General features: G+C 37.5%; 1 protein-coding gene across 3 annotated transcripts; it reads right to left on the bottom strand.

Moving 5' to 3' along the window:
- Positions 1–24,851, bottom strand: CAPZA1 (capping actin protein of muscle Z-line subunit alpha 1). Of its 3 annotated transcripts, none has more exons than XM_072425751.1 (10): positions 24,714–24,848; positions 18,849–18,912; positions 17,180–17,231; positions 14,902–14,965; positions 8,572–8,778; positions 7,342–7,421; positions 4,122–4,200; positions 3,956–4,027; positions 1,794–1,856; positions 1–699 (listed from the first exon to the last, which is right to left on the bottom strand). In XM_072425751.1, the coding sequence occupies exons 1-10, from the start codon at positions 24,723–24,725 to the stop codon at positions 559–561; spliced, it is 834 nt and encodes a 277-aa protein (XP_072281852.1). In that variant the 5' UTR covers positions 24,726–24,848; the 3' UTR covers positions 1–558. The 3 variants fall into 3 exon arrangements, with proteins under 3 accessions (XP_072281852.1, XP_072281868.1, XP_072281860.1); XM_072425759.1 differs by lacking the exon at positions 1–699 and adding an exon at positions 777–1,091 and having other exon boundaries at positions 24,714–24,851; XM_072425767.1 differs by lacking the exons at positions 14,902–14,965; positions 17,180–17,231; positions 18,849–18,912; positions 24,714–24,848 and adding an exon at positions 10,756–13,836.
- Between the last annotated feature and the right edge of the window lie 1,699 nt (positions 24,852–26,550).

Genomic DNA, 26,550 nt, shown 5'->3' with positions numbered 1-26,550 from the left:
TTTTCACTACTGAGTGCCAAAGACCCAATATTAAAAGATGTTAACCAGTTTCTTTTTTCGTCTAAGTAAAGAAGTTTTACACAAATATTACCACTCATATGATATATATTACCATATATATTATTTATAGTATATTGGGATTTTTAAATTTACCGGATGTTGTTTCTCATTGGCAAGTGCTGAGATGCACAATGCAGTTATCTAGTAACAAAACATATGTTGTTAGTATATTTATAAGATTAACTAGATCATGTCACACATGCCTACAGTAAAACATGGCTTTTTTATGTTGTTTGCTTCAGATGTACAAGTAAAAAGGGTATCTGAAGCTGGTATATTCTTTAACATCAAAATTAAACATTCCTGTGTCATATTTAAAAGGACTTGCATATACAATAATCCCATTTACCGGTTTAATAGAAGAGATTATAAAACAAATCCAATTGTTCTGCATTATTTCTAGGTAAAAAAAATACACCTTATATTGGTTTTCTTCTAAATGGAGCTGGAAAAAGACAACAGTGCAATATGAAGCTGGCTGCTCCAGAACCTTATGGCTCAAGCATTCTGCATTTCCTTTCCAACCTTGTAACTGAGGATTTTGTTCCAGTCAACCTTGGTTCGGGTTACTGGCAGCTGACGACGTAAGGCTTTGAAAGTGGTGTCCGACATTGTCTGGTAGTTTTCACCTATGGCAGTCTGCAGGAGGGAGCATGCGTGTATTTTGAGTTAGCTTGAATAAACAGTTAAATTATAACATTTTTTGAAAATTGTGATTATATTTTTTTCTATTCTGCTAGACCACTAATTTCCCCATACTTTCCATTTATGCTAATAGGCATTTTTTTTTTTATTGCACTAAAACTAAACAAATTGTGAATCCCACACTCTTGTACTACCTTTTTAATAATACTTGACAAAAAAACAAAAACCTTTTCTACTTATCTAAAGCCATGGTCACATGATGTTCAAGTCTTTGGTCTTTTTCTTTTTTTACTGGAGGTGGGGTCTACGTCATTGACTACATGACATAGACATCTCCAATTGGCATTCCTGCAGTGAGGTCTTTCTCCAATTTTTAGAGGAAGAGTCTGTAGGTAAGGAGACTGACGTGAGGTTGGAAGAGGACTTAATTTTTGTCCAGAGATTGGTATTGAATATAGAATTTTGCACAATAACCACTAGTGTGAGCCAACATTCGGTTTGCAGTGACTCCCATTGTAGCAGTTTCCCATTGTAAATTAGATCCAAACCTGTTTGCACTGTATCATAAATTATATATTTTTTTTTTTACATAATTAGTTTTTAACATTCCTATGCAACTGTTGGGATTTTATTGTAAATCTCTGTCAATCTCCTCCTATCTCCTAAAGCCATTTCTTGTCTACATACACTTTTTTCATATCAGTTGTATATGATTGGATCATCATTTGTTGATAGTGATAATAGCGGACCATGCCTGCCAGACATTCATAGAATATATTACAGGGAGATAACACAGGAGCACAAGTAGGAGAATATTGCCACTCTATAACAAGAAGTACTTGAACTTAGATCTCCAATAGTAGGAATGTTTTTAATAAAAACTTTTAAAAGAATGAAATACCTTTGCAATTAAATCAAAACATTAAATTTACAATACAACATAGGTGTGTGAACAAAAGGTGCAGAACACACTTATGCACTATGGCATCTAATACAAATAATTCCAGCTGAAACAAGCATATTCATATGCGGATTGTGTTTTATTTACAGTATTATATGATGTACAATGCCAGGAGGAAAAAACATACCTGATACTTATTTTCCACTTCTTCTACTATTTTTACAAACTCCTTAGCAGTTTGAGCTTCCCCCTACAAAAAAAAAAAAGAAAACACAGCACATACAGATATATATTAAAACAGCTTTTATTTGGCACTGCAAACAAACACAGTCTGTACATTTAGCTAAATCCCATATAGATATGTGTACCCTCATCCACTGAGTCTGCAAAGATCCTAATGTGTTCACTGGTTTTAGCACTGCCATTTCTCTGAACTCACATAGCTGTATTCAAAGAACCATATGCCCTGCATGGAATTACGTGATTAGAGGTTACACACATAAAAACAAACATAATTAAAATAGTTGCAAGCATTAAAAAGCATTAATTGCCATTAGTAATTTACACTCTGGTTTTATCCCTTACATTTTTAGTAAAACAAATATTATTAAGGTGACTTAGGTAATGCCTAACCAGTCATTGCATGTAATAACCAACTTTTATCAAAAATTGCAATCAAAAATATTTATATACATTTATATAAATACTCAAAAAGAAGATAAAAATAAATGTTAAAAGATCAATGGAAGACATCTGAAGTAATTGCAAAAACATAATTTGTAACCAAAATTATGAACACTAGAGTTACTTTCAAGAGACTTTTGGAGTGATATTCTAGCATATCTGTGGGTGCCATTTAGAATGAGCTTCTTCAGGGGAGCCCCCCTTTATAGTACTTTTCAACTTCACATTAACAGTCTGCCTCTAAAATATGGACCCCTATCTTTAAACCAATGCCCACATAAAAGTTCCCACCTTCTAAAGTTCCCCATTCAAATACGGAACACCCTCTGCAGAAGAACACATTCCAACTTGGACCAACAAAACATTTGTTATTAGCTGGCAAATGCATTAAATACTGGACCAAATGCATTCCAGGTTTGCTGGATCACCCATGTTCCTCCATAATAGCCTATCTTCTCCAGTCTTGGCTTTAATAAATCAGGCTGCACTTAACATCAAACTCCCTATTTTATATTAGATATTTGCCTTTTACATTAGAGACTCTTTTTTACATCTAAGTCTCCTCATCATGTCAGATACCCCCCTTACATCAGGAGCCCCCCTTCCCTTATATCAGAGTCCTACATTCACATCAGGAACCCCCCTAGACCCAAGAAAAGGAAGACAATGGTTGGACATCTACTGTTTTAGTACTGCGTACCACAAAAAGTGTCCAGCCATTGGGGATAAGGACCTCTCCTGCAGGCACTCTTGAGTATGGGCCTGGTCTTAATAAAGACCTCTTCAACTCCTGTTTCTTTGCCACAGTATTTAATTTGGTCAGGTAAAATTTTTTAAAGTAAAACAATACATGTTATATGTGTGCTGATATGATTATGCTTAATATTTATTTTTTCTTGTTTCAGTAGGATATAGTTATTTTTGTCTGTGGCTTTTCATTTCAGGTTTATGGAGGATAGGCATTGCAAATCAGTCATATTGTACACTGTAGATGGATTGTGTAATGCTGCAAAACTGCCACCTGCTGCTCATTGTACAAACTTGGCTGAAGTCAAAGATCTATTTGTTGGAGAAGCAAATCCATGATGTACAGTTGTGGGTCACAAATGCTGTGAGTGTCTAAAGGTCGCTACTGGGGTCTGCCAGGTAGAATAACAATAAAGAATGAGCATGCTGAGTAATATGCACAATCTGCAGACACAGTTCTGTGTCAAAGCACGTGTTTCTATAATTGTCATGTGTGCTCTTTAAGTTCTAACATCATAGCGGTCCCCAGTAGGCAACAATTAGTGACACTCTAATTTTGCTACTTGCAGTAGGATTTGTGCTAAAAGACAGCTTGAAGCATAGCAGAAGAACAAATGCAGATAAGGTCTGCTGCTCCTTTAATGAACTCTGAAAGATCCTAGACATATCTAAAACTGATCTTTTGCAAGCAAAGTGCACCTAAAAGTAAGCTGCTTTTGCCCAGCCCACTGATATTAGTCCATATTTAGATAAAATAATTTAAACACATTTCACTAAAACAATATCATTTCAATAAGTAATTCAGAAAAAAATTGAAAAAAATGTTTTGTTATTTTTTATATTGCACATTCATACTTCAGTTGTTTTTAAACATTTATAGTAAAATTGTTTTGGTGTTAACGGAAATGCTGTACTTACAGAGACTGGTATGGACTCTTGTATATCTTTGTGGCTCACCAGCTGAACATTGCCATCTTCAAAGTAATGAACCTTTAAAGAATAGGAAGAGCTTGAATATATTATTATTATACATTTTATAATGTAATATTCAAAAGGGATACATATTTTCTGATAATTTATTTACCTGGATTTTGAGTAGTCCAACTAGCTGAGCAGTAGACTGGGAGATTGTGAATTTCCATTGAGACCTCCATCTCCCATTCCTATACAAAAAAAAATCCCTTTAAAATGATGTAATCTATACCAGTAAGGGGTTATATGCCTGTGTGTGTGTGTGTTTTAATGTTTCCTATTTGAATTTTCATGTAGTTTACTGCATGATAAAAAATGTGTGACAATTTACTTTGCAAAGAATAGCCCAATATAAGCCCCCAACAAAGTGCTGGCATATGATTGGGTGAATTAAGTCAGCACATCTTCACCTCATTTGTTAAGTGCATATTCACTTAACAAATGAGGTGCATGCAACACTTTTGAAAACATTTTTAGAAAGTGTGACAGTCTTGTTAATAATTGTAGATGAAGGATTGATCACCTACCAGTTTCCTTTGTTTTGCTTGAGTGCTTTTTTACCTTATTGAGTACTTATCACATAGTTTTATAGTTTTATGTGTGTGTGTGTTAACACAGAATCCAAACACATACACACCTTAATACACCTACAGCATAAAACAGCAATACTTCAATGCACAGTGGAGGACAATGGGGACCATAGCATTGGTAAGTGTAGGAACTAGTAAGCTGAAATATTTGACATTTTCCTTGTGCGTTTAGATACACTTTAAACAACATCTATATATAATAAGGGCAGGGTTCTCCCCAGGCCCTTTTAGCTGGGTGCACCACCCGGCACTTTTCAGCACCCACCCGGCTGTTTTTGAGTGGTTACTAAAGAGTTTGGTCACAATACAGGGGCTGCCACCCACCTACAATTTCTTCCCACCCGGCTTAAAAAAATTTCTGGGTTGAGCACTGTAAGGGTATACAGAATATCACCCCTGAACCTGCAAAACATTATGAAGTTATTACCTCTACCACCATCAAACCAAGTCTCTCAGCTAAACGTAAATTGGGACCGCAGAGGTCACAGATTGTACAAAACTGTCCAGCTGAAGACCGGAAAATACTGCCAGTTATAATGAAACCCAAGTTTTAAATGCAGATGGTGGCATATGCAGCATAAATAAAAAGTCTTAAAGCGTACCTAAACTCATAAATTTCACTTTACATAAAAGGGTAGACAACCCTTTTATGTTAAGTAAAAATTCTGTTGTTTGTTGTCTTTTAAATTAAAAAGGGTGCAGCACGGCCCCCTAATTCTCGATCACCTATGCGATCAAGAATGAATGGGAGCGCAAAGCCTCCCAGGATACCTACGTCACACATCCCAGGAGGATCTGGGGTGCTCCTTCTGCGCATGCCTGAGCATCTCGGGCATGCGCAGAAGGAGCCTTTTCATTTAAAGAGAAAAATTTGCAGATCTCACGCATGCGCAGTGAGATTGGCAAGTTTTTTTTCCAACCTACATCACCTGATCTTGCATCTGGGTCGAACGTAGGAAGAAGAACCAGATAGAAGAGAAGATAGTGGAGCCCGGAGCACTGGCCCGGGGATGGATGCTGGGACAACGCGGGACTCGTTGCAAGACACTTCCAGGTGGATCGGACTGACCTTCGGGATTGAAGGTGGGTGTATTTTTTTTTTTAGGCACTTTTCATTTTAGTTCCTCATTAAGCAACTGAGAGCTTGTTGAATTTCTGCTGCAGATCATTTAGGCTCTTATAAAGACAAAAGTACCTCCTACTTGTACTAGACACATGTATGTTATAAATGGTGATCAATGAGCTTTTAAAAAGCTATGAAGTGATTGACTTACAGGCTTGTTTTTAAAACATGAGTATTACATTAAGGTCTACTGTTGGAAGTGACCAAAATTGATATGAATATGACTTGTATGTAAAGACAATTCTGCGTTCTTGGAAACAAGCTATAAACCTCATTATCTGTGGAGACGGATGCAGTCCCTCAAACATCAAAGGATTGCTTAACAGAGACAATGATTGATCTTCCATGTGTGGATGCCTGAGGATCATTAACACCTTGGCCAGTTTGACTATTTGGTGTCAATTTCTGCCCAAACCTGTTCACTATAACTTCAGTCTTCCTGGAGGGGGCAGGGGTATATGACAACAATCCCAAGCCTGGGACAAGGACAGTCTGTGTGATCTTTTGATTAAGACTTCACCAAGGATGAATCAACAATGTGATTCGCTCTGGACCTGCAGTGGGGTGTGGTTCAAGGAGAGAAAACCCTGGTGTGTATGGGTGTGAAAGAGATTGACCATGTGCTGGAGATAGAGCTAGACCCCTTTCCTTTATTCCCTTTACCTTCTTCCCTTGTGTATTGAAAATCATATGTAAATATTATCCTAAGCTGTAAATAAACCTTTCGCTTTTGTAAAGCTACGTACACACTTCCAATTATTATCGTTGTTAAACGAACGACCCTGCACGATATCTGCGAACGATCGTATAGCATCGATCCTGTACATACAGATAACGACACGATCGTTCGTAGATATTGTACACACAATAGATGCGATCGTTTGAGCGATACAGGGAGTGACGTGCACAACAGGAAGTGAACGAACGTTCGTTCATCACGCATGCTCAGACCATGGACGATCAATGAACGATCGTACACACGAACGATGGTCAACGATCGTCATCCAATTCGATCCGCCGGTCCGGTCGTTCATTTCCAACGACTTTCCTCGTTCGTCGGCGTCGTTGGTTACTTTTTTTACGAACGATTTTTGCCCAATCGATCGTTCGTCATTCGTTCGTCGTTCATTTTGAACGATAAAAATTGGAAGTGTGTACGCAGCTTAAGATCTATTGGTCCGTCGTTAAATCCAAGGCACCCCAAACAGAGCACATTCTACATCTACTATCCTTTTTAGTAACTTTGATTTTGCTAATCTTTTATTTCTAATTTGAAATTCTCTAGAATAGTTCTGCTGTCTATTTTAATATAGGGGACACTCAGATTTTCTACCAGTGCCCTTTAAAAACAGTTTCCTGGTGGTCACTGTTGGGTAGGCATTCCAGTGTACCCAAGAAAAAACGACCCTTAACTTTGGTGAACATACTCACAAAGCTAAAGCTAAAATCAGGTAGCATGTTAATTGTGTACCTTTACATGTTATATGACATTCCTATGTTTTAAGAGCGTATATATATATATATATATATATAAACGAAAACTTTTATTCTGCCAATGGAAATCTTAAACACTTTAACATTACAGATCCTAAACTGCATAAATATATGAGGCTACATACCAAAAGTTTTTTGGCTGAAACTGATGGCTTTCAATGCAGGCTATAATTGTCTGCTGTCCATCTATTGTCTTCCCATAGACCTGCACAAAGGAAATGTTTCAGAGATATAATCATTATAAAATGCTACAACATTGCATAATACAAATACAACAGTAGATTTTAAGCACAGATTTCATTTGTTTTAAATTATCAATGGCATATAGTATTGCTATTAGACGTATGGTATGCTAGACTATTTCTAAACTTCATTGTGCTTTGCAAAGCTAAAACCATAGGCAGATTTTGATCAATAAAAAAACAAATTAATACACATAACCTTCATCACATAAAAAAAGAATATGAAATAGAAAATCTAGTCCTAGTCTTTTAAATTTTAATCAATGTCATGATACTTAACCACTTAAACCGTATAACCACTTTCACAGAATTTCAGCTGAAATCACAAAAACAACTAAGTTTCAAATGCTTACTTGCAGTTTTCTTTCTATTTAAATTCTTTTAAAAAAACTTTAATGTACCACTGACATTGCTAGAAGATCTGACTAAGGAAAATTAGTTCCCTGGCATAACATCCTCCTTCGTATAAATCATAGCCCTCTCCTCTTCTAGAGCGCTGAAAAAAAAAGAAAAAAAAAAAAAAGAAAAAGAAAACCCTGTGTACTAGACCAGCAACTCCTCTCTCTCCTCACCTCTTTACAAATACTTTTTATGTAATCACAAAGTAAAGGAAAGGAGAATAATATAGTGTCACATGTGTAACAGCTGTGAATCTGCTGACAATACTAACATCCAATACAGAGGTGTCCATTAACATTGTCAGGAATTTTGAATGTTTACACAAGGGTGGCTTTTACAAGAAATATTTACAACAAGTATAACATATGTTAATTTCCTATATAGGGCCCGATTACACTTTCATGAGTGAACCTGGGTGATCCAGCAAACCTGGAATAGATTTATTAAAGTCATTTGCTATTTGATAGCTAATGTTTTAAATTCTGGACCAGATCTATTCCAGATTTGCTGGATTAACCATTCACTGTCACTGATGAAAGCATATCCTCTCCAGCCTTGGAGAGCTTTAATAAATCAGGCCCAATGTCTCATGGGAAGATTTTTGTTAAGATGAATGGTCTAACAATGGGGTCTCTTTCCTAGATTAGAGCTTGAGTGGTCAAATGAAAACTAAAGAAGCTTAGTTTCAGCAGCAGGAGACAACCGATACTTAACAGTGCAGACGCCATTGGGATAGTGATCTTTCACATAAGCTTTTAAAGCATTGTCGCATGTATCTCTCCAGGACTTCAACCTTGTATCTATGTCAGCAGGTCGAGGGTCACTTGCATCTTTTCTCAGGTGGTCAAATTTAAAAGAAATTTGATTTCGGGGATCCAAAAATCTTCCATTGCCCAAATCTCCATGTTCAGTGATTAGGACCTAAAAATAAAAGAAAAGTTAAGCTACATTTGTGAGTTGCCATTGATTCCACACCCACCTCTAACCCCTCTCTAAATGAAAGCTTTGTTTGCCTAAAGCTACAGTCTGGTAGGAAGCTAAGGAAGGGGCTCTCAAGAGACTTATTTAGACAAAAATAGAATTTAAATAAGACTCCTGAGATCTTTAGAACCCACATAATAATTTGTATTATCTTGAATCATAATGCTTTAGATTAAATAGAATATTAAAATGAGATAACAACCATTTATATAACTGAGAGTTAAAAGAATATCCATTCAGTACTGCCCAATGTTAGTTTTACATAAAAACTTATTTCTACTATAAGTGAATGAACACTTAAGCCTCTGGTTTTCCTTTCAAAGTATTTTATATATGGTAGACAGCCTTTCTAACATGAATTTCCTTTTCAGTACTGATAACTATTTTGATAATGTGCTTTATCATTTCATTTTAGCACAGCTTTCTGCTCAGTTTGCTTCTTAGATCTGTGCTGTAATGTGGAGACATCCAACAATTGTAGGTGTAAAAAATTGTTAGTGATCCCTACCAGCAACACCGGAATACATGAGCACTGAACAGTTAGCATTGTTCTTTTCCACTGTCAACCATTTATTGATTTGGCAGGATAAACCACTATACAATGTTTATCCTGCCAGATCATGTACATAGCTTAGGACAACCTTGAAACCCAGCAGCCTTCCGTACACTCCTTCCATCAGCTACCTGAAAACTATATCTAAACTCACAAAGCATATTTATGTGCTTTCTGAATTACAGGTAGTCCATGAGTTAGAACATCCGACATACGGACAATTCATAGATAGAAACGGGTCTTCCCTGCTCGCTCGTGTGCAGGACGGAGGCTTGATGGGGGGCGGTTTACATGACTTGCAGAAGAAATCTTTTGCTAAACACAGGTTGTGTGTGATCCTAGGAGCTGAGCTGATCTGTAACATCTTGTAACTCTTTAATGACCAAGACAAACTCTGCAGCTGTTACTCTGCATAGCATAGCACAGCTTGCTCCAGAAGGTAATGAATGTCTAGGCTCTATAAAGTTGTTTATTTTTGCTTTTTTTTGTGATCAGCTCACAGTGAGGATTTTATACAGTTACTGACACCTCACTGCCTAATATTATGTTGAGACAATTATCTGTCTCTAATAAAATAATGTACCTGTTCCAACTTACATACACATTCAACTTAAAAACAAACCTACAGTCCCTATCTCGTATGTAACACGGGGACTACCTGTATTCTTTTATGTTAGAATAATGACTTTCTTTAGCACAGCAAATAAGCAGACTGTCAAAACTTTATTTCTTTAACAACATATCAGTATACACAGAACACTGCCATCTAGTGTATAAAACTTGAATTACACTTAGAACATCAACATAGTTGTTGTACAATACAAACCTGTATTCCAACACCCCCACTCAACAACTACAATTTATGTTAACCCCATCTGTGATCTGAAAACTTTAAATCTGTTTCTTGTGAGCGGCTTTGTCAATGCATCAGAAATCATTTTGTCACTCTCACAATATGTAAGCACAATCTTTTCCTCCTCTACCAAGTCATGAAAAAAAAGGTGTCTGACATCAATATGCTTGGTTCTTGCAATATTCTTCTTACTGGTAGCAAGCTTAATGCATCTTAGCTTTAGCTTAGCTTAGCTATGCCAGTCAACAACTTCTTGACTGGCATAGGCAGCAGAGATGTATTATGCTTCTGTAGAAGACAATGCTACTGAGTTCTGTTTTTTACTTGACCAGGATATAGGACTGTTTCCTAGTTTAAATAAATAACCACTTGTTGATTTTCGTGTGTTGTGGTCACTCGCCCAATTGGAGTCCACATATCCTGCGATGTTTAGGTCACCATTTGCTGACAACTTCAAACTTAAGTCTTTTTTGTGGCATTCCAGTCCCTTTGACGTGGTTTATCTACTCACCTGCAGAGAAGTGACATGGCCAATGCAATATCTGGACGTGTAGTGGTTGCAATATATATAAGAGCCCCCACTGTTTTCTGTACTAGTCATTGGATGGCAGAAGATCTTCTTCTCCTTGCATTTTTGGATAAGTTGTATCCATGGGTGTGCTTGCTCCTTTGGCCTAAGTCATGTGAAACTGTTGAAAAATCAAATCAATTTTTGTATGCTGATTCAACAGAAATCCACCATCCTTTTCACGCTGTATGTTAATTTCTAGATATTATGTCACCTCACCAAGATCTTTAGTATCAAAATGTTGATTGAGCATTGCAGTCAACTTTGCAATCTCATCATTCCTTTTGTGAGCAATAATCAAATCATCCACATAGACTAATGGATACATCCATTCACCATCTATTTGTTTAGAGTTTAGGCATGGGTCTGCTTTGCTTCTTGTAAATCCTTCATCTAGAAGAATATGGTTAATTTCTAAGTTCCATGCTCGAGCTGCTTGTTTAAGTCCATATAGAGATTTTTGCAGTTTGCAAACTGGATGCTCTTCTACACTTTTTACATATCCTTCTGGTTGTGTCATGTAAATGTCCTCTTCTATATCACCATTAAGAAAAGCTGTCTTGATATCGTGATGTTTTACGTTCATGTTCTGTACAGCTGTCATTGTCATTAGTGTTCTGAAAGTACTTTGTTTAGCAACTGGAGCAAAAGTAGTATTATAGTCCTCACCAAATTTTTGTGTGTAGCCTTTTGCAACTAACCTTGCCTTGTATCTACAGACTTGTCCTTTTGAGTTACATTCGGCTTTGAAAACCCATTTACATCCTATGACATGTTTACCTTGAGGTAGCTCTGATAATGTCCATGTCTGGAGTTCATCAAGTGATAATATCTCTTCATCCGCAAATCCTCATTTGCTTCTCATGTGGTGGTAGTTTTTACATATGTTACCACGAACCTGGTTCAGCCTGAATCGCTATGCGAGTAATATAGAACAAACGATCAGCTCGAATATCTTTAATGAATTCTTGCTGATCTTCTGACTGGAGTCACATCTGGTTCAGTTTCAGGTTTTAAATTGTCTGCAGTAACTTCTAATTCTGCGTCACTTTGTTCTTGTTTTTCTTGTATCTCAGGTGTGGATTTTTCCAAAGTATGATCAGTTTGTGTCAGTTCTTGAAACTTTGAACATACAGAACTTTCATCAATAATCACACTTCTGCTGATTGTAACATTGTGTCTTGATGTAGAATTCTGTAACCTTTTTGAGATTCACTGTAACCCACAAGTAGGCCTACCTGTGCATATGCATCCTATTTTTTACGTTTTTCTTTTGAAATGTGCACATAGGCTTTACATCCAAAAATTCTAGAGTGTCTCAAATCTGGTTTGTTTCTGTTCCACAGTTCATATGGAGTTTTCTCTGTTGCTTTTCCTGGTAAGTGATTTTGGAGATAACATGCAGTCATGATAGCTTCTCCCCAGTAAGTGGTGGGCATATCAGCATCAAAAAGCATGCTCCTTCCACTCTCAGAGTGTCCAATTCATTCTCTCTGCAACCCCATTTTGTCCAGGGTTATATGGTACAGTATTCTGGATTATTAATCCATGTTTTCCATGAATAGATTGGGTTGTACCACTTGTATATTCAGTACCATTGTCTGTGCGGAGTACTCTGGGCATTCTGACAAGCTTATTGTATACTTGAGCTAGATACTGTTCTAACTTCTCTGGTACCTCATCTTTGTTGTAAAGCAAGTAGATTGTGGTGTATCTGGTGTAAGCTTCAATAAAAGTTAGAAAGTATTTTTCTTTGCTGGAGTTATGGTTTAAATTTGACCACAAAGATCTGAATGGATTAAGTCCAGAGGTTTGTGAGCTCTGTTGTTGCTTTGCTTTGGAAAAGTCTTTCTTGTCATCTTTCATTTAAAGCAGCTTGTGCGTGTCATTATTTGGTCACACTTATTAATCTTTATACCACTTGCATAATTATTCTCAACTATTTTCTTTAATGTGTCAGGACTTCTGTGACCAAGTTGTCTGTCCCATGTGTGGATGCAATTTAAATGTTTCTCCTCTTTAGTTATATTACCCACTTCACTGCAGTTCAGCTGATAAAGTTCATCTCTGATTTTAGCTTTTGCAAGTAAATAGCCCCCCTTTTTTATAAAACAGCTATCACCTTGGAATATTACCATGTTACCTTGCTTGGTGAGTTTCTTCACTGACCAAAGATTGCTTTCAAGATCAGGCACGTACAGAACATTTCTCACAGATATATTTCTGGTGACATCTTTGGAAACAGGACAGTAAAGATAACCATCGCCTATACCTTCTGATTTCAACATATGTCCATTAGCTGTGATAATGTTTTCTGTTTTGCTTTGATCAAGTTAAGTGAGGAAATTTCTTTCATTGGTTATGTGACTTGTAGCCCCATGGTCAACACACTATGGTTGCACAGAAAAGATGCCATTTTTAGAGCCAAATGCATACTTGTTTGTTTTTTCTTTGACATTCCTGGCTTGTGATATAATTTGTTTTCGCATTCTAGTTTTCCAGATTCTAGATTCTGCCTTTAAGTATCCTGTTTTTTTGCACACAAAACATTCACGTGTTTCTAGTTGCATATTACTGTTTTTATTTCTGTTTTTCAATTTTAGAGCAGTATCTGTACTGGATACACTTTCAACCACAAGCTTTCATTTTTGCGCTTATATTCATCCACAAGCTTGCCTTTAACATATTCCAATGTCAGTTCATCATCTGGTCTTGTATCAGGTGCTGTGACAAGTGTCCCATAGTTTTCAGGTAATCCACTCAGTAATAGTGCTGCAATGTTAAAGTCTTTTATATCTTCTCCAATACCTCAGCCTTTCAACCATTTCTAGGGTATGCCTTATATAATCTTGCATATTCAGGCCATTTACCAATTTGGTCTGATACAATTTTCTGATTAAAAAGCTTAGAGATTAGCTTTTTCTTGTACTTTTTGCAATTCCTCCCACATACCTAACTGTTTCATAGTTACACAAATGTATAATTTGATCATCATCCATTCAAAGAGAGATAGCCCTCTGAGCTTTCTGATCTTTTTCTATCCACTCATCTGTTCAGGTCTGGCCTTATCTATACATTTCCACGTACCTTCTCTTGTTAGCAGCATTTTCATCTTGTATTTCCAAGACTGGTAGTTCTAAATTTTCAGATTCATTATAGAAAGCTTTGCTGAGGAGGTGCTGGCAGCCATTTTTTATGTTTCCTTATCTTTATCTGTTGCTATATCTTGCACCTTCTTGCTGTAGCTTACTTTATCTGGATATCCTGAATGTCCTGAATTTACTCCGTATCCTAGGCAGTCTGGGAACCTGGGCCCATAACCTGTTAGAATAAGGACTTTCTGTGGCACAACAAATAAGCAGTCAGTCTCCACTGTACTTTCCACAGGAAGGGGAACCCTGAACTAACAAAACTTTATTTCTTTAACAACATATCAGTATACACAGAACACTGCCATCTAGTGTATAAAACTTACATTACACTTAGATCATTACCATAGTTGTACAATACAAACCTGTATTCTAACATTTCATCATTGCTGTAAAACATCTACATAAGAATGAATGTTTCTGGAAGCCAAAAAGTTGCCCAAAGTAAGTTTAGGAATCAAACATTTAAGCAATTATAGTAAACTTCTGGCTTGTATATAAAGAACAGAACCTAATCAGAGTTACTAGGGGCAACAGCAAGTTCCCAGGCTACAGGTAACAATTCTACTTTTACTTCATTATACTAAATACTCTCTCATTGTTTACAAGTCAAGAAGTCTGTTAGTAGGTAAATAAGACATGGTATAAGACAGAATAGATCCTTGGGCAAGGTAAAAACTTTGGTCCCTACTTATTTTAAATAATTTTGGTAAAAATTACAACACCACTCAGTACACTCACATTTAGAGAATATTTGTTTTTTCAGTAAGGAAGATCAGGATAAGGATCAGTTACTGTTACTTTTTGGGGAACTGAATGTAAACCCTTGTTTCACAAACAATTTGAATATAACTTTTGCCATATGTAAGAACAGATTCTTATATAAAACTAACAGATACTTTACTACAAGCCAGCAAATGCGATTCCAAGTGGGACTTACCATGTCATCGTACCCTTCAATCCTCACAGGGGTAAACTGATCCATATTGTACTGAGCGAATGCACTATAGAAGAGGGAGAGAAAAAATATGAACCATTGCTGAAAGATTGTTGTGAGTTGTTATGAAGACAGCACGAAAACCAGTTTGTAGTGACGGCTTTTACTTTCTAATCAGCACAAATTTTCTATTATTAATAATTACAAATCTAAAATTACCATTTTAAAATAATTGTAGAATAACTGATGTTTACATTTTCACTAAGCTGTTTTTTTTTATTAGGCTTTAAATAGAATCTTTTATTATTACATGTTCAAGATTGCTGTTTAGATACTACTTAATATATCTTATTGTGGGCTAAAATATGTTCCAGTGAATTAAGGCTAACAAACATAGACATATTTTAGAAGCTACCAAAGCTGCACAGTGCTTTAGCAAACTAAATGTAATCCAGTTGGATCTCTCATTCTCTGCCTTTTTACTCTGAAGGAATCCTTGATGCAATGGGCCTGATTTATTAAAGCTCTGCAAGACTGGAGAAAATAGAATATCATGGGTGAGCTTGGTTAATCTGGCAAACCTGGAATAGATTTAAAATTAATGAATGCTTTCTATCCTGGAATAAATCCATTCCAGGTTTGCTGGATAACCCTGGTTCTCCCATGATAGCCTATCTTCTCCAGTCTTTAGGAGGTTTCATAAATCAGGCCCAATGCTTAGGTTTCTGGGAACCCCTATACATTCCACTCAGTGTACATTAACATGATTACAATAAAGAATATGGCATATATTGGGTATTTTACTTGATTTATATGTGATGAGTCATTTAAACTTTTTACCAAGGTTTTATGGTATTTTAGGATGCGCTTTGAAATAAATCTATAAGACGATGTGATTATGTTAAGAAGGCTTAAGGTTTCCTAGGCTGTACACTTAGCAAAATAAAGTATCACTCTGCAAAGTGTATTTTAATTTGCTACATAAACATTGAAATATTGAATTAATTTAGGCCCATTTCTCATCATTATCCAAGACAGCTAAAATTTCAATTTGAGTTTCAAAAAACACTGTAGAGAGTGTTTTACATAGAGGGACTTTTAGGGTGCCAAAACAGAAAAGATACACAAAAAATAGATTTTTTTATAAAACAAAACGTGATTTGTTAGTTTATTTTAACATTATTAATAAAAACCATGATAAAATTAGCAAAAAAGATTTTTAAATATAAAAAAACAATTGTACATCATTAATTTACTCCTGACATTGCTCTCTATAATCAATTGCAAACCAATTGCCTTCTAACATATTGGGTAGGTGCAAAAACCACCCCCAATCTCTCTCAATGCGTTTTGCAGAGTAAAGCTGCTTCCTCAGGAGAACTTAGGACAGCAAGAGTACTGATATATTAATGAAGCTTCACAAAACACATAGCTTGTGGATCCCTGGTTCAAGATTGGACAGCTGCCAGCTGAGCCACAAAGGTATTTAAACCAGTTTTAAGATGAAAATAAAGCACATAGGATGAATTTGGCAACAATGGAGGAACTCTTTTTCTCCTACAGACTCCAGTAATGGAAATCCAGCATTAAATATACTGGCAGTCCCCAGGTTAAATTTGAGATAGGGACTGTAGGTTTGTTCTTAAGTTGAATTTGCATGTAAGTCGGAACGGGTACATTATTTTAATAAATACAATTAGGACAGATGTTTGTCTCAACATATTATTAGGCAGCATGGTGCCAGTTATAAAATCTTCACTGTGAGTTAATCACAAACAAAGCAAAAAAAAAAAAAAGGAAACTTTATGGAGCCTAGACATTCATTAACTTCTGGAGCAAGCTGTGCTTTTTTATGCAAAGATAAACAACTGCAGAGTTTGTCTTGGTCATTAAAGAGTTACAAGAGGTTGCAGCCAGGGGTGCAGTGGAGCGGGCATGGGTGGGAACGCTGTGCCCTCACTTTTTTTGGGAATGGGCGCACGTGCCCACTCTTATTTTGCAAAGCATTATTTGGTTTTCTGCGGCTCTGGCCAGTCCACCCCGCGTGGTCAGGAGAAGGACCCTGCTGGGAGGGGAGAGCACTGGCCAGACCTGCGGTCCATGTCTCCCGTAAAGAATTGCAGGCTCAGACCTATCAAGCCTCCATTCTGCACACGAACGAGCAGGGATTGTTCATATCTAGGAGTCGTCCGACTCTCGGATGTCCTTAACTCAGGGACTACCTGTAATGATTTGTAGACAAAGTGTGCACAACTATAAAGGGTTGTGTATAAATACTTACTGTGCTGCTTCTTTCCTGAGCAAATTGTCATTGTTGAGAAGTAGCCGAACATCTGAAATATTACAAGGACAACATATTACCTTTAGTAAGAACTATGACATTTTTTGTTCGATATGAATATCTCCAAATAAAATTCGGTCATGTTACAGAGTTATGGGTTAAAGTAAATCTATAAACATTTTTTGTTTAGTACTAGAAATGTAAAGAAGGAGTATACCCATAGTAAGGTTTTTATTGCTGTTTGCTTACCCACTGGAAGCATCACCCAGTCTAATTGAAATACTATGCACAATACTGAGATGTTGGAAATTAGACCTAATATGTGGACATTGATAGCTTTGTTGTACTTCATGTTGTCAGCAGAAAAAAATAGAAGTCTTCCCATGGGGGTTAGGGATACATGTTGCACTTAAACCATTTTTCTTCCTTTGGAATGATTTCCTCTCATTTACTGTTGGATCATAAAGTGATATTTGCATGTACCCAGAGTAAGTAGATATTTGCATGTACCCAGAGTTTTAACTATTCTTACCTCTGTGTCCTTAAAAGATTAGGCTTCTATCAACAAGTTCTATTAGCTACTAATTCTAAAAATTGTGCTCATAGTGCTCAGAGCTTTTTTCTATCCAAATGTCTAAAAGGATAGAACACATACGTCTTCAGGCACATTTAAATCTCACTTTCTGAATTTCTACTTTTAAGCTAAACAAGAAATTGTTTTAGGAAGAATTGGTATTTAGAATTATGTAAAGCAGTAATATAGGTACTGCATATTATGATAAAGTTTAGTTAGTAATGAAAAGTTGGTTAAAACTACCAATTAATTGTTCTCTATTTTGCCTCATTTGGGAGACTTTTCCTCACTTTCTCAGTGGCTTGGAACAGTGGCCCTGATTTATTAAAGCTCTCCAAGGCTATACTGGATACACTTTCACCAGTGACGCTGGGTGATTCAGCAAACCTGGAATGGATTTCTTCAAAGTCATTTGCTATTTTCTAGAAAATGTTTTGAATCCTGGACCAAATCCATTCTAGGTTTGCTGAATCACCCAGGTTCTTTAATAAAAGTGTAATATCTCAAGCCTTGGAGATCTTTAATAAATCAGGCCCAGCAAGTGAAGGGAATGGGGATACAAATATTAAAAAAATGCCTTTTGCCTTACAATGGTACATGCTTGTATTTACATTTTTGGGTTAAGCTTTTAGCTTAAGTTTAGCTTTTAGCTTGCTCAAAAATCTGTACAGTGGTGGGTTCCCATAACTGTCTGTGATTAGGGAGAAGATGATGCAAATGTTTGCGGGAAAACTTTTGACATAGATGGGAAAGTACCACTCAGACCAAAACAGTAATAAGAAATTGGTACCAAACAAAGTGTCACTGTTAGTGATTTGCTTTCTGGCAGGTGATGTGAGATAACCTGAGGTCTAAATGTCACCTGATGATCATTCATTGGGAAATGAGCTGTTAACCCTTATGACTACAGGACTGAAAGATTTCATCAGGTCGCTGTCTCCATGCTCTCCCCAACAAAGACAAGAAAATATTGGTACTGGCAGCATGCACTTGTGCACTTTTGCATGTGTTTCAGCACTTGGACCAACCACAGGTGGGCATACCACAGCCGAAGACATGACATGGTAACAGTGATCTATGTTCTCAATTACTTACCATTAAAGACTTCATTAAATTCTCCTGGAGGTGCATGTGTGATAAAATTTTCAGCAATGCGCACCTGCAGAAATACAAAAACTGATCAGAAACTTTTGTTAAATTCCTGAAATACCAGACCTAAAGTGGACCCAAACCCAAAAAAACAAAAAGTCACCAGGAGGTAGACCTAATTGACAAAAAAGACATGCAAAGTCTTTGTAAAAAATAAATCATCTGCATGACCGTACACACTATAAATAGCGAACGATCGTCACCCAATTGTTTCCAGCGATATTCCTCATTTATTGGCGTCGTGGTGCAGTGACCAACGATTGGTCGTTAATCGTTTGTTTCCAAGGACAGTTGTTGCACATGTGTACGTAGCCTCAGTAAGCATGCGCCATAAAGATTTGCAGGTTTAAAAACATGGTGGTAACACCATAAACAATGTACTGTACTAAAGCAAAGTATTGTCCCTCTCACTACAAAGAACAAGCTAAAATTGTAACATTCCATTCCTTTTAACAATTCAAGAATAAAACACTTTATGAAGTACAATTTATGGTAAGGCTGCAAAAATATGGATGGAACAGTTTGATGATTTTGACAGTTTTTGCCATTACGCAACAATTTATTTTCATAAAAAGTTAAAAAGAACCTTGAAGGACAAGTGCTGTGTAATATGTTGGCACTATATAAATCCTGTTTATTATTATTATTATTATTATTATTATTAATAATAATAATAATAATAATAATACTAATAAAAAAGAAAAAACATTCAAGTAGGAGGGCTGTGACTTCCTTTGTGGGTATTTTAGTTGGTTGTCTATGATATTGCATGTCTAGTAAAAAAAAATGATCACTGCGCAGGCAGATTGCTTGTTATGTAACCATATCTAACTGTGGAAGTACTCATAAAGATCATCTAGTACAGCACTTTTAAATGGAGAGCAGAGGACTGTTTTTAGAATACCTTGACCTTGCCCGACGCCTTCAATGACTTAAAAACACCTTCTAGACAAAGGACAAACGTCCTGCTAATGTAAAAAATATATATTGACTTTAGGCTTACCAATTCAACCATACCTAAGGCTGTAATGTACCCTAGTTCTGTTTAAATGTTTCTGAATCACTGCTCACTATTGAAGCCCAAACTAACAGGTGTATCAAGAGCTAACTAAATTCCAGCTCATTTTAGCTTTTTTGGAAAAAGTTGTGGAGCCATTACAGGCCCGATTTAATACCCCTTTTGTAAAAAAAAAAAAAACCTTCCAATGGTTCCGCAAAATTTCGGCAAAACCATCGGAAGAGGAAATTAAAACAGGAAGATTCTCAGAGTTGCATTCAGCCCTGGGAATCCTCCTGATTGTGATCCCTGGGGCACTAGAGGGCATCTTCTGTGGCTGCATTTATTGAGAAGAGTGTGCGATCCCCGGGGCATGATGCAGCCCTAAGAGATACTTATATTACAATGTCAGGTGGTTTTCCTAACCTTTTAACCTCTAGTGCCCCGGGGATCGCACACTCTTCTCAATAAATGCAGCCACAGCATGATGCAGCCCTGGAAATCCTCCTGTTCGGCGAGAGCTCGACTTCTCGGCGAATCAGAAGGCCATTCTCTCTTACATTTTTGGTAAGTGAAAAAGGCTTGATTCGCCATGAGATCGAACTTCTCGCTCGCTCATCGCTACTCAACATCACAGAAAGCTAAAAGGATTTTTATCATTTGCGATAAGAAAGTAGGTCATGGCTTAAAATAGATAACAAACCACTAGCTTGGAGCTGCCCTGGTCAGATAAAATAGTAAGTCAATGCTTACATACAAATTCAGAAGCATGTGTTGTCCTATACCATATTGTCTGTGACAACTAAAATAAATTCAGTATGACAAACATACCAAAGGTTAGGAGTTCCTAGTTTGTGTTAGCCAGAAAGACTGCAAGTCACAGCACAGATAATAAATACATTTCAACTATAAAACCTTGTGCACATGCTAGATAATTTTTTGCTAGAAATTTGGAGAACCCAAACTTTAACAAGAACTAAAATGAGGTCTAAGTGGGGTACATTTGGTTAGCTATTTTTAGCATACAAATTAGATAATAATAATAACAATAATAATAATAAGAGTAATAGTAATGCATTTTTTATTTTTTGTCAAGCGAATAATACAGTGGGGAAAGAGGAACTAGAAAAGGCTAAATATAAGTAGAATAAACTTCAGCTTTAGAAAATTCTGTGCTAGCAGAATCAGCCCAGCACAGAGTACAGCAGCCTGGGCCACACCCATCTTATTTCAGTGTACAAATAGCACATGATATTGACAATGTGTCATAATTCTCGTAATAGTAAAAATATAGATCTGTTGTGTGGGTACATTTACCATCATTTTCAAACCCTGAAAGTTTGCTCACGTATTCAAGATCAGGAGCCAATGATGAAAAAAAATATCTTTAGGAAGTTTTCAGGTAGATCTTGTAATATATAAACCTCAAATATTGAAGGTCTGGTGCCTCTGCTCTTGATTTGGGTTAAATCAATATACAAGGATCACAAGAGCTATCTATAGGCCTCAGAAGGCTATATATGTCTGTGCATTTGTAAGGCTCATCCCACTGTGAATAAACTAAAAATAGTGTAGATTTCAAATGACTGGACCATCAGATTCAGCACAATGACTGTCCATTTGAAGGTAAAAAAGGTCTCTAAGAACCTCAAAATTTAATTGAGGGATCTGCAGGTAACTCATGGAAGGTGTGCCAAGACATGCCTTTCATATATAAAAAGAATATTAAAGCAAGACTAGTCTTTGCTATTAAACATATTGGCAAACCTAGGCCTTCTGGAAAAATAGGCAATGATGAATCTAATCTGTGGTTAGAAAGAAGCTTTCTGCCTCAAAAAATGGAAGCAGTAAACAAAGGACTTATCAATTGAGTCATCCTAATTTTAAAGTTGGCACACTACTGCTGCAGCCTTTATCCCATCCTGCATCCTTCCCAGCTGCCAAAAGATTGACTAAGTGTGCTGTAAACAAAATATAGCGTTCCTATCCAGGCTTTCTAACCCTATGACTGCAGTCATGTATACCATGATGCTAACAGCAGTGACATACATGCATTACTTTGGACAAGCTGAGGGACATGCATGCTGAAGGTAGCTGGGTACCTGCCTCTGTGGTGTGGCATTGACCATAACTTTATGGAAGAGAGCTGATTCCACAAGCTAGAGTAAATAGACCCTCATCATATTTCCCTGGTATCTTTTATTCTCTCTTCTTTCTTTCTTCTTTCTATCATAGAAGTATGCAGCTACTTCATGTTTTCCATGCACAATGTGCACAGTGACAAAGGTCAGGGTAACCCCCCTGGCGTTCTAATTCTGTCCAAATTTCCATGCAAAAAGCTTTACATTTTTTTTTGCATGGAATTTTATTTTACGTTGTAATCTATAGTTCTTAGGCATTACTCACTGAAATATGTCCAATATTTAATACATTTAAGAAAAAAACATTAAACAAAAAACACAAAAAATAAAAAAAATAGTTAAACATGTAATATAATTATACAGTAGCATATATAATATATATATATAATGTTTATATAAGGTATATGAAGATTTCTTTGTATTGGACTCAGTACAGCTATTGAATCCAATACAAAATTATTTGAATTTCCCGCCGATCAGCCTGTCCCCGGAGATCATCCCTGCATTGCGCGGCTGAAGATCGAAGAAGACGGACGTGTCCCGCAGGTCCTGGGGGACGACAACGGAGCAAGGTAAATGTTTTTTTTATTAGGTTTAAGCCACCCCGAGTGTGACTCAGGATTATGGCTATTTGCAGGTAAAATCCCACTTGGGGTTACCGCTAGGGCCGTTAAAGTAAAGTGTCTAGGACAGGGGTGTCAAACTCTGGCCCAGGGGCCAAATCTGGCCCCCAATTTCCTTTTTTTTTGCCCCCAGAGGAATCCTTAATATGAACTGCAGCTGGCCTGCCGCTGCATTGAAATACTAATAATTCTGAAACGCTACTACAGTTCCTGGCATCACTCGTGTCTATAGACCAGCGGGCTCTCTGCCTATGCGTGGCCCCACATTGGACTGTTTTATAGACGCAAATAATGCCAGGAATTTTAGTAGCTGCGCTATTTCAATGAAGAGGGAGTTTCAGTGACGGGCCACTCATAAGATTTAGCTCCACATTGGCCGCATCTGGCATTTTCAGCACTCCCCCTCAGCTGTACTTTTCCTTGCTACTCCAAGGCATGGACTTGAATGGTTGGATTTTCATAGAAGAATATTGTTATTATTTTTGTTAGCCTGTGCAAAAAGGTTACCATTGAAATTTAACTCAGAAGGCTACAAATAGAGAAAGAGGCATAGGATTTTTTCCTATATAAAATTAAAAAAAATGTATGCCTCTTTCTATTATAAGCTTGTTCCAGATTGAACGTGAAGCAAAACCTCTATTTTTCCATATGAAAAGGGTTTATATCTAATGAGAAGGAAAATTATCTTCAATTTTTTCAATAAATTTCAAGGTTGGCCCGCGACTTTGTCTAAGTTTTTAATTTTGGCCCTCTGTGTATGAGAGTTTGACACCCCTGGTATAGGGTGTTGAGGTTCATCATCAGGGGTTCTTGTAATTAGGCAGGTTTAGAGTCAGGGACGCAAGGGAAAAGGGGAGGGGGGAGCTTTGTCAGTGGTGTTGGGAGGTTGGAAGGTTAAAAGAGGTTGCAGGGGCATTCAATAGTAAGGCCTAAATACACCAGCTGTCTACTTGTAAGCTTTTAAGGAGGCTTCTCTGCACTACTCAATGTTGTATGGTCCTGGTCTGGAGTGCCTTCTGATGTAGGGTAAGTGTAATAAGGTTTAGTTAGTATGAGGAGGACGGAGATAAAGATTAACTTTGTTTGAAAATGTTATTATCCTCTAGGCCTCTTGAACCTGCAAAAACGTTAGAGGAGATCGGAAGCACTGCCACTAAATGCCAAATCTGTTCTAGAGGAAGTGAAAATAAGTCAACTTGGCGCATGTGCAGTCGGAGCAGAACATAAATAATATTGTGTTGCTACTACACATGTGTAGTTGCATAAATGTTTAATTGTAGAGCAACTTCATCCATAACAGCCATATCCAACGGGAAGCACAGTCAAAGTGGCCACTGCATCAGGTATTTGTGTATTGCAATGGCATACAGTGTTTCTGGACCCGCCAGCCTAACGCCCTACCTACTGAACTGCTGTGGCTTATACAGGCACTATAATCTCTAGCTTGGCAGCTTACACCACCAACCATACAATTCTATCACTGCTACTCGCTGGAAGGCTATTATTTATCACCACACCTGCAACAATACTACTGCGTTAGAACCCCCATCATTCCCATCAGCACTGTGCCCTAAACCTAACCACTACTGTAACTTCACACTACCCTTATATGTGTTCCCCAATACAGCTGATCCCCATCCTCATTCCTCTACAACACACCTGTACACCACTGCACCAACACCCACCTCTGTTCTCACTGCCACTGTACAAATGCATAACTCTGCGCTAGCCACCACTGCACCAAAGCACTGCTCTTCACCAAAGTAGCTTTCCTAATGAACGAGCACACATTTGCTATAATACTTGTGAAGAATAAGCATGCATGTCATGTTGTAAAATAGACACCAGAAGTGCAGACCTTATCAGAAAACAATAGTGCAGGAAATGATACTTCTCAATACAAATTGAGTATCTGCACAGCTGTAGTCCTAATGTCATCTGAAAATCATCTAAGGACTTGAAGGGCTTTTGATTATGTTGCAAATCTTTTATGGGAAAAAAAGTTTCTGAAGCAAGTTAAAAAAAGAACAGCTAAGAGAAAGCATCTTACCTGTAAATTCATGTTAATTCTGGGCTGCTATGTAGATGCGATGGGAAAAGTATGCAGCAGATTTCTAACATACTCTCATACTCTTGCAGTTCTGAGACTTCCTGCTTCATTTCTTTTTTTTTTTACCATTTCAGGCAATTTTCTTGAACTGCTCTGAACCAACTTCCTCTGACTGCCCTGTTTTAAATATTAACCTCTTCCTGGCCTCCAAAATGTACACTTTTCTGTATTACCGGCAAAACAAAATGAGTGACATGGATCTTGTTTTTTGCTGCTTAAAATGCTACTTTTAGTGTCTAAGAGTGTACATTCTCTAAACTTCAATTTATCACAACAACACAAATAGTGTAACTAAACCTTAAATGAAAAAACTTGTGACTAAGCAGGTTTATTATTGCACAAGGGACATATGCATGCCAGTGGCTATCGGTAATGAATGAACTCCTGTATACATGCAGAGGAATTACATCAATCCAACCTGGCAAATCAAGATGGCTCGGAATCTGGACCAAGTGAAGACTGGGGTGTCTGATGGAGTGTTTTCAGTGCATGAAATTAAAAAAACATGAATACAACTGGTATTTCAATGGCAAATGTTCTTTATTGATAGTAGAAAATCAAAAAACATCATCATTGTAGGGTCATGCGTTATTCCTATGTGGGGAATACCTTTGAAATTTTATATATGTCGAAATGTTTTTTTTCTTACTGTTTATTCAAGTTTGTGGAACAGAAAGCAAGAACAATTTTTCATCATACAGAAGATAAAATTTGGAGAAAAGAGTTTACTGCTTAAGGGTGTCAGGAGTAAGGTTTCCTACAACCCTGCAATTTGTTAGTGGTCACAGTTTATTTAAGATTTTAAAGTTAATAAAGAGTATGAACACGTGATCAGAGGTAGTGAGTATGGGGAGTTGGATGGCGGCGCAGCAGGATGGGGGGGTTGCAAGAAGGGGCACAGGGGTTGGTGAAGTTTGTTTCAAGGGCCCTTTGGGAGTGCATTTGAAGCTGGGGATGCAAGAGCGCATCTGGAAAGGTAAGTATGTCGATATATTTACATTGTTGCCATTGGAGTATTCAATTTAGATAGAGCACTAGGTGGGGAAGGTAAGAAGGGTGATGAGGAGGCGCAGCGGCATAGATGGATTCCGTGTACTTTTGGAAACTAGTTGCAGGCTTTCCCTATATTGGCCAGCGTGATTGGTGAAAGGGAGCCTAAAAATTGCTGGGTCCTCTTTTGCTATTTGGACGCTATTAGTGAGGCTTGGCTTCGATATGACGAACAGTTTCATCAGTAGAAGGCAATCTGGCCGTCCATGTGGTGGGACTACAAGGACATGGGGGGGCCGGGGGTTCTGCGTCCATTGGATCTTCGTCCGTCCACGAGTGTGGGCTGTGTTGGCAGTTCAATGAGGGTGGGTGCATGTTTGGAGGCGTCGGTTCAGGAATGAGTGCTTGGGCTGCGGTAGGGCACATGGCTTCACACATTGTCTGCGCCAGGGGTGGCGATGGGTTTGGAAAAAGGAAGGACCCCAGTGAGGCTAGAAAGGATGGTGCCATTCCTAATTAGGTACCTGGATCAGGGAGGCGGCAGAGTTGCTGGAGGTCAGATTTCAGGACAGCTTTCACATTCCTGCTGTGTTGGGGTGGTCCCACTTGTCCCTGAGAATCTACAGTCAGCTTTACGACACCTGGTGGTGCATGAGAAATTGCAGAAGGAGGTAGGTTTGGACCACATCAGTGGGTTGATGGGCAAGTCCTTTTTGGTGATTTGAAGATTTGGTGGGAGTTAGTATGGGTTGATAAGAGGTGGTAATATATAGGATTGATCTGGGGT

This window comes from Pyxicephalus adspersus, chromosome 1 (genome assembly GCF_032062135.1).
Source record: "Pyxicephalus adspersus chromosome 1, UCB_Pads_2.0, whole genome shotgun sequence".
Taxonomy (NCBI): domain Eukaryota; kingdom Metazoa; phylum Chordata; class Amphibia; order Anura; family Pyxicephalidae; genus Pyxicephalus; species Pyxicephalus adspersus.
Note: the sequence above shows the minus strand (reverse complement) of the source record. Positions and strands in the feature narration are given on the sequence as shown.